Here is a 9556-nt window from a genome sequence, read left to right as displayed (position 1 = left end):
GCAACAAATAATATTCTTGATTCTGAACCTAAATACTAATGAAGTATTTCTTCTTGTGTAGAAAGTAAAGTACATGTTCTTTTGTTCAGGAATGGCACTGTACTTTCATTGTCTCCAGTATAAACCAATGTGTGGCAAAAGAGAGATGTCTTCTATCTTGGTGACCACTGAGAGACACAATGCTCTTTGGTCTCAAAGTGCAAATTAAAGTACCTTAACAGGCTAAAAATAAGACAATCTATTCTGGGGGGGGGGGGGGGAGACGGAGTAAATAAAAATAATAGAGGCCAAAATGCTGAAAAAGGAAAGTCTATATATTTCTTTATAATTTAGAGTAATGATATTTTCCTCATTACTATGCAACAGTAATAGATTAAGTAAATTGTGGATGGAAAGGGCCTATTAAATCACTGTCTCTAATGCATGCAAAGGAGGGAAGATTTCCTTATAGACAGGAAAAAAGAAGAAAGAAAAATGTAAAAATAGATACTATATCAACATTTATAAAAGTTCATTTAGCATAAAGTCTACAGACATCAAACAGAGGTATTAGCATCAGTAGTGAGGAAGATTAGATACAAAGTACCCGTATTAATAGAGTCCTGTGCTATATCTTCAAACATCTAATATATTTGCCTGAAGCTTTTCAAAATCAAAGCTACTCTTGTTTAAACTCACGTAGAAAATGTAATCTGAGTTTCAATGAATTTTTAATTTTGTTCAATGTTGCATTTGTTCAACCAAAAACAATTTAAAGAGGACCAAGGCTATCAGCGTCACAGTGAGCAAGCACAGCTCCTCACTAGGGAGTTCTTGAATCTGCCATAAAAATCAACAGTGTGCATCTAATAGTTTTCTTTTAATCTGAGCATTGAAAAGTGAATCATCACATCAACTATTCTTCAGGGCCTCTTTGGTTTCCAGATTAAACATGTAATGTGACCTGTCATCTTGCCACATTCTCTGTATTTCCATTTTAAATAATCATAAATAAGAAAACCTTGCTACTCTTTGGTATGACACAGCTGGTTGATTCAGCTGAGTTTCAGTCTTAGAAATTGCACTCATTCCTTGTTCAGAGTCCTGGTTCATCTCAAAGGTTTTCAGCTGAAAGATTCTTTATTGTATTCAAATCTTGTCCCATATGAATTGTTTCGGTTACTCAGTTTATGAAGGGTCTTAGAAATTGAACTGGGTCCACAGCAGAAAACACCAACTGTTTTCCTGGTAAGACAGAGGAGAAAATGGAAAATCAGGTGAAAAATTAGGCAGAACATAACAAGAAGTATGTGTTACAAACATGTTTAAGGTATTAACAAAATCCATTTATTGCTGCTTTGCATACTGAGTTAATTAATTTCTCAATTATTTCCAAATGTAAGTGATCACCATGAAGATACATTATTTACTTCATGCTATTCCCACTAGAAATCAGGATAGCTCAAAGAATGCAACTACGAGCACATATTTGCTTATTATCAGACAGAAAGTGAGAAGTCTGCCTTAGCCTTTCCGTTACATGCAGAAACAAAATCAAGAACAGCAAGTGATAGATGTCCGTCCACACTGGATCATGTCAGTCTTCTCTTACTAGATGCTTTATATGCATTTCTCTAAAGAGCCCATGAATTTGCACTGGCAGTGATGATTAAGACAAAGAAAAGCTACTACCAATTTGAAAGGATAATTTTAAGTAACTAATTTATATCCAAGTTGAAACAAAAGCATATTAATCTGTATACAATTCATTTTTTATTTATACACTCTAAGAACTGTAATAAATGCCAAACAGATTTTATTATTTGCTAACATAAAATTTTAGTAGATAAATTATACATATCCCTAACAAATAGACTAAATAAATCCCAGGAAATAACTAGTATTTCACATTGATCTTCTTCCAAAATTTATTATTTGCATTGAATTCTTCCTGGGATATCAAAATTACTAACAATTCATATCATATCTTAGGCAAATATAGTGTGTCCTCATTAGCTTGGCTGAGAATAATTGGTGCTGGAAAAACAAACCTGGTAAATCCACTTAAACGGGTATCAAGATTTTATAATAAATACTTAAACAATGGTTTTACTAAAACATTTCATCTTGAAAAATGAAACAAAGAACTACAAAAATAGAACTTGCACTTGCAGCCATGATGGAGTAGTGGAGACTAGATTTATCCTCATGCATTGAAAAACTAGGGGAAAAACCCCAATATATGAAGTAACATATTTTCAGATACTTGACAGTAGGTAGAACAGAACAGCGATTCACTAGAAAAAGAAAAAAAAAAAAACAAAAAACAAGAAACCAAGATGAGTCCAGCAATTGTCTCTGCTTATTGCCTGAAGGCAATCTACAGGCTGCAAAACAGGGAAATTCATGCTGAGATTGGGGCTCTGAGCTGAAGAGACAAAGAATGGAATTCATGGAGGACAAAACAGCTAGAATCTGTGAAGAATGTGGAAAGGAAGAGAGACTGGGGCACCTGGGTGACTCAGTCAGTTGAGTGCCCAACTTTGGCTCATGATCTCATGGTTTGTGGGTTCGAGCTCCATGTTGGGCTCTGTGCTGACAGCACAGAGCCTGCATCATATCCTCTGTTTCCCTCTCTCTCTGTCCCTCTCCAGTTTGCATGCACTCTTTCTCAAAAATAAACATTAAAGGGGCGCCTGGGTGGCGCAGTCGGTTAAGCGTCCGACTTCAGCCAGGTCACGATCTCGCGGTCTGTGAGTTCGAGCCCCGCGTCAGGCTCTGGGCTGATGGCTTGGAGCCTGGAGCCTGTTTCTGATGCTGTGTCTCCCTCTCTCTCTGCCCCTCGCCCGTTCATGCTGTTTCTCTCTGTCCCAAAAAAAAAAATAAATAAATAAAAAACGTTGAAAAAAAAATTAAAAAAAAAAAAACATAGAAAGAAAGAAAGAAAGAAAGAAAGAAAGAAAGAAAGAAAGAAAGAAAGAAAGAAAGAGTGATCCACAGAAGGAAGCTTTGGGGATCTGTAGAGGTGAACCTTCAAGTCTTTGGCTGAACACTGATTTGCTCAGGTGTGAGAGGAAACTACATGAATCTGGGTAAGGAAGTAGCAGAAAGCAGTAAGGCAAAACCATTCCGAGTTTACACAAGGTTGTGAATAATTCATATTCCCACAAACCAGAATGAAAAGATCTGTATTTCATATGTGGGCAATGGATAGTATTCTAGAAAGTTATCACCTTGCTTGAGGCAAGAGGCAGGGTGGATGTTGGAAAACTTTGCCATAGATGGAAGGTGCCCTGGATCTATACTAACAAAGCTTAAAAGCAAGACTTAGGAAGATCAGACTGAATCCAAGTCACAAGACTGCATGCCTGAAACAAGTCCAACAATATTGAAAAGAAAGATCAAAATTTGGCATTTAACATCTAATGTTTATTTATTTATTTTGAGAGACAGTGGCGGGGGGAGCAGCACAGAGAGAGGGAGAGAGAGAATCCCAAGCAGGTTCTGTGCTGTCAGCCCAGAGCCTGACGCAGGGCTTGATCTCACGACTGTGAGATCATGACCTCAGCCGAAATCAAGAGCTGGATGCTTAACCGACTGAGGTACCCAGGCACCCTATGGCATTTAACATCTAAACTTCAAAATGTACAGTATCCAATAGAAAATTAGTAAGAGCTTTACAGAGCAAGAAATTATGAACCTTAACTAGGAGTGTTATGGGCTGAATTATGTCCCCTCAAAATTCGTATGTTGAAAAACCAAACCCCCAATACCTCATAATATAGCTGTATTTGGAGATAAAACATTTAAAGATGTTATTAAGTTAAAATAAAGCTGTCAGAGTGTATCCTACTCCAGTCTTCAAGAATGTTTATAAGAAGAGAAAATGTGGACACATGAAGAGACATGAGAGGAGACACATGCACAAAGCAAAAGACCATGTGAAGAGACAATAAGAGGGTAGTCACCTGTAAGCAGAGGAGGGAGGTCTCAGAGGAAATCAACCCTGCCACCATCTTGATCTTAGATGTCCTGCCTCGAGAAATTTGAGAAAATAAATTTCTGTTGTTTAATCCACTCAAGTCTGAGGGATTTTGTTATGGAAGCAAGCCCTATCAAACTAATACAGGAGAAAGATCAGTTAATAGAAACAGGTCCAGAACAACAAATTTGATGGAATTATCTATCAGACATCATTGAAACAGTGATGAGAAACACCCTTCATTATATTCAAAGGTAAACATCAACATGATGGGAAGAGAAACAGAAGATTTTTTAAAGGCCTAAATGGAAATTCTAGTGATTAAATGCAATATTTAAAATGATAAATATACTGATGGGTTAACAGAAAAATAGGCACTGCAGAAGAAAAGATAATTAAACTTAAAGACCTAGCACTACAATCTATCCCAATGGACCACACCAAGAACAAAAATTGGGGAAAAAAAATGAATAGAGGCTCAGTGACCTGTGGTACAATATCAACTAGTCTAACATGGATGGAATTGTAGCCCCAACATGAGAAAAGGCAGAGGGAAAGAGAAAAAACACTTAAGAAATAGTTGCCCTTTTTCCAAATTTGAAGAAAACAAATACATAGATCCAAGGATCTAATGAACCCCAAAGAGAACATACGCAAAGAAAACCACGGTAAGTCAATTTAAAGTAAAACCAAAAATGACAGTTTTCAAAGAGAAAAACAAAAACAGCCAGAGGGGTAAAAGGACACTTTACAAATAATAAACAGCAGATGAAAGATGGAGTTCTTGTCAAAAACTATGCATGTCAGAAGGCAATGAAGTGACCTCTTCAAAGTGTTGAAAGACAAGCGAAAATGTCAACTGTACTATATCAAATTCTAAACAAAAATAATTTTCAAAACTGAGGAAGGAATACGAACTTCTTAAACAAAAGGTGAGAGAAATCAGCACCAGCAAACCAGCACTATAAAGTATATTAAAGGAAATTCTTCAGGACGGAGAGTGATATCAGAGGGAAATTTGAATCTACCTAGAGGAATGAAGAGCACCAAGATGGTAAATTGGTGAATAAACACAATGTGTATTTTACTTAATTTTTAATCTCTTTAAAATATAATTGATAGTTAAAACAAAAGTAATAACTATGCATTATGGAGTTTACAGTATATGAAGAAAGATGAATAAGAACAATAACCAAAGTGGGGCGCCTGGGTAGCTCAGTTGGTTGAGCATCTGACTCTTGATTTTGGCTCAGGTCATGATCTCAGGGTCATTAGATCTCAGTGCATTAGACTCTGCACTGAGAGTGGAGCCTGCTTAAAATTCTTTCTCTCTCAGGGCACCTGGGTGACTCAGTTGTTAAGCGTCCAACTTTGGCTCAGGTCATGATCTCACGGTTTATGAGTTTGAGCCCTGCGTTGGGCTGTCAGCGCAGAGCCCACTTCAGATCCTCTGTCCCCTTCTCTCTCTGCCCCTCCCCTAACTCATGCTTTCTCTCTCAAAAATAAATAAGTATTTTTTAAAAATTAATTAAAATAAAAAAAAAGATTCTTTCTCTCCCTCTGCCTCTCTCCTCACCCCTTCCTGCTCATGCTCTCTCTCTTTCTCCAAAGAAAGAAAAGAAAGAAAGAAAAAGAAAGAAAGAAAGAAAGAAAGAAAGAAAGAAAGAAAGAAAGAAAGAAAGAGAGAAACCACAGCCAAAAAGATGCAGGGGGAATGGTAGTACATAAAGCAGTATAATATTATTCAGGGTGCACTGTGAAGCTAATGATATACACTCTAAACCTAGAATGTTTCTCTGATTTCAGCCTCATCAAAAGTACCTGAGGGACTTCCCAGACCACAAACCACCTGGTCCATGGACCACCCCTAGAGCTTCTGATACAGGAGACTTTGGATAGGGTTCAAGAATCTAACAAGTTCCAGGGGATGTTGGTCCAAGGAATGAAGTTTGGGAACCAATACCTCAAATAAAACACTAAAAGCAAACAGAGAAGTATGGCTAATATGCCAATATAGGAGTAACAAATGGAATCATAAATGTACTCAATCCAAAAGAAAGTAGATGAAGAAAGAAAAAGAACAAATGTGATAAATAGAAAACAACAGTAAACTGCTAGATATTTACATGCAAAGGAATGAAACCAGACCCCTATCTTACACCACTCACAAAATTAAGTCAGAGAATTAAAGACTTAGAGGTAAGGTCTGAAATCATCAAATTCCTAGAAGAAAATGGAAAAATCTCCTTGATAATAGTCTTGGCATTGATTTCATGGATAGGACACCAGCAGTACAAGCAATAAATGCAAAAATAAATATGTGGTATTACATCGAATTAAAAAGCTTCTACACAACACAAGAAATGCTCAACAAAATGAAAAGATAGCATATGGGATGGGAGAAAATATTTGTAAAAATACATATCGAATAAGGGGTTAATATCCAAAATATATAAGAAATACATACAACACAATAGCAAAAAAAGAAATAATAATTGAAGTAAAAATAGGCAAAGAACCTGAATAGACGTTTTCTGAAAAAGATGTTCAAACAGCCAAATGGCACATGACAGTGCTCAGCATCACTAATCATCAAGGAAATGCAAATCAAAACCACACTAGGATATCACCTCACACTTGTTAGAAAGGCTATCATCAAAAAAGATAAAGAGACAAATGTTGGCAAGGATATGGAGAAAGGGAAACTCTTGTACACTACTGTTGGGAATGTAAATTGGTACAGCCACTATGGATAACAGTATGGAGGTTTCTCAAAAAGTTTTAAATAGACTAGGGCGCCTGGGTGGCTCAGTTGGTTAAGTGTCCAACTTCAGCTCAGGTCATGATCTCCCGGTTCATGAGTTCGAGCCCTGCATTGGGCTCTGTGCTGACAGCTCAGAGCCTGGGGCCTGCTTCGGGTTCTGTGTCTCCCTCTCTCTCTGCCCTTCCCCTGCTTGTGCTCTGTCTCTCTCTGTCTCTCAAAAATAAAAACAAAATGTAAAAAAAAAAAAATTGTAAATAGAAGTACTATATGATCCAGCAATTCCTCTTCTATGTATACATCTGAAGGAAATAAAATTATTATCTCAGAAAGATACCTGCCCCTCCATGTTCATTGCAGCTTTATTAGAATAGTCAAGACATGGAAACAACCTCAGTGTTCATCAATGGATAAATGAATAAAGAAATCATGTGATATACATATAATTTATATATTAACTATTAATATCACACATACATACACGCATACACACAGAACAATATTATTCACCCATAAAAAAGAACGAAATCCTGCCATTTGCAACAACATGATTGCAACTGGAGGATATTGTACTAAGTGATATAAATCAGACAAAGAAAGACAAATACTGTGTAGAAACAGAGAGCATATTGGTGGTTGTCAGGGCCAGGCAAAAGAGGTAGGGAATGGGTGAAGGCTGACAGAGAATTATAAACTTCCAATTGTAAGAATAAGTTCTGGGAATGTAATGTACAGCATGGTGACTATAGTTAACAATACGGTGTTGTATATTTGAAAGGTGCTAAGAGAGTAGATTGTTAAAGTTTTCTTTACACACACACACAAATTGTAATTACATGAGGTCATGGCTGGCTGTGTTGACTAACTAACCTTCTTATGGTAGTCATTTTGCAATATATACACATATATCAAATCATTATATATATCAAATATTATATGGTACATATTCAATTTATATAATATTATATGTTAATGATATCTCAAGAAAGCTGGAAAAAATCAAACAATATTTTTTATTCCATGAAATAATAAAGTGTAATATATTTTGTAATGAATACATATAATATTATACATAGAATAATAATAATAATAATAATATGTAATGAAATAGTTTAAACACTACAATTAAAACCTCCAACTAAAAAATTCTGATATACATGAAACAAAAACTAATAGGACTATAAAGACAAATAAAGCTAGAGTTACAGTTGATGATTTCAACACTCCTCTCTGTAATTGATAGAAAAAACAGAAAATCAGTAAGCGTACTGAAGACCTAAATACCATTAACAACCAATTGTAACTAATATTTACAGTGTGCTCTATCCCCAGACAATGGAATATAAATTCTTTTCAAGTGCATGCGGAATGTTCATCAACACCGACCATATTTTGGGCAATAAAACACGTCTCAATACATTTTAAAGGATAGAAATCACAAAGAGTATATTTTCTCAACAGAACCCAATTGAACTAGGAATCAAAACCAAAAAGATATATGTAAAATCCCCACATGTTTGGAAATTAAACAACATACTTCTAAAATAACGAATGGGTCAAAGAAGAAATCACATAGAAAACTTAAAAATATTTTGAAGTGTATAAAAACACAAACAAAACATATCCACATTTGTGTGATGTAGCTGAAGTGTGGAGAGGGAAGGAAATTTATAGTATTGAACACTTTTATTAGAAAATAAAAAGGGTCTGAAATCAATGATATAAGGTTCTACTTTAAGAAACTAGCAAAAGAAAACCTAAGTAAACCCCAAGTGAGAAGAAAATTAAAAAGAAACATGAAAATAAATTGCCTTATACATAATACAATTTAGATTATTATTAAAACCAGATATAGACACACTAGATCTGAAACCTAGTAACACACTAGGTTACTTAGATTGAATAAAATTGAACAATTCAATTTACACCACCAAAAAACAAAAACAAACAAAAAACCTAGTGTGGCTTTCATGAAAATGAGTAGGCAGTGAGTCATTGTTTGTTTGTGTACATTCTCTGTCATGCTGCATTACAGTAAGATAACATTACTTTCTTCACAGGGCAATTATAAAGTTCATTTTTCAATTTTTACAGATTTCCTGATGGCTTCTCTTAAATTATTTTTTCTTGAGAGGGAGAGAGCATGAGCGGGGGCGGGGGTTGGGAGGGAGGGGGAGAGAAGGAGAGAGAGAGGCAGAGAGTGAGAGAGAGAGAGAGAGAGAGAGAGAGAGAGAGAGAATCCCAAGCAGGCTCCATGCCTAGTGCAGAACCCCATGCAGGGCTCTATCTCACAACTGTGAGATCATGATCTGAGCTGAACTCAAGAGTTGGATGCTTAACCCACTAAGCCATCCCAGTGCCCCTAAAATCATCATTTTTAAGGCACCCATATATCATATTTTTTACATTTTTGTATTTCAGTTGTTAACTAGGTTAACTCTAGTAGATCTTTGTGTAATTTGAGGAGTTCCCCAGTGTGAGTTTCACTAACAATGAGATCCTGTAACTTTTTCAAGATCTACACTTAATCTCTGCAATCCATTTGCACTAAATTTGTATTTGGTTTCTGCAGTCCAACAACCATCTGGAGATTTGTCTACAAAAACTTTGCTGAGATGGGTAGAAATAGATGTTAAGCAGAGAATGTTGTTTGGGGCCAGATGTTGGGAACCAGTTCCATAATGTTCAACATATTTGTGCATATTGTATATTTGTGCATATTATACCAATCGTTGTTTTTCCGTGCAGATTTGCAAGTGTGGGATCTCATAATAATGACAGTTTATTCATTCCTTGTGAATATAGATTCAGAAGGTTTGAGTGACTTGACCCAG

At 35.9% G+C, this 9556-nt stretch overlaps 1 protein-coding gene across 2 annotated transcripts in view; it reads right to left on the bottom strand.

The window, feature by feature from the left end:
* Nucleotides 1-293: 293 nt before the first annotated feature.
* Nucleotides 294-9556, bottom strand: part of NOX4 (NADPH oxidase 4) — a 165705-nt gene continuing 156442 nt past the window's right edge. For both annotated transcript variants that reach the window (XM_030333009.1, XM_030333011.1), the window contains one exon: nucleotides 294-1224. In XM_030333009.1, coding sequence (XP_030188869.1) covers nucleotides 1104-1224 — 121 coding nt within the window. In that variant the 3' untranslated portion in view covers nucleotides 294-1103. The remainder of the gene's footprint in view (nucleotides 1225-9556) is intronic.

This window comes from Lynx canadensis, chromosome D1 (genome assembly GCF_007474595.2).
Source record: "Lynx canadensis isolate LIC74 chromosome D1, mLynCan4.pri.v2, whole genome shotgun sequence".
NCBI classification, from domain to species: Eukaryota; Metazoa; Chordata; class Mammalia; order Carnivora; family Felidae; genus Lynx; species Lynx canadensis.
Note: the sequence above shows the minus strand (reverse complement) of the source record. Positions and strands in the feature narration are given on the sequence as shown.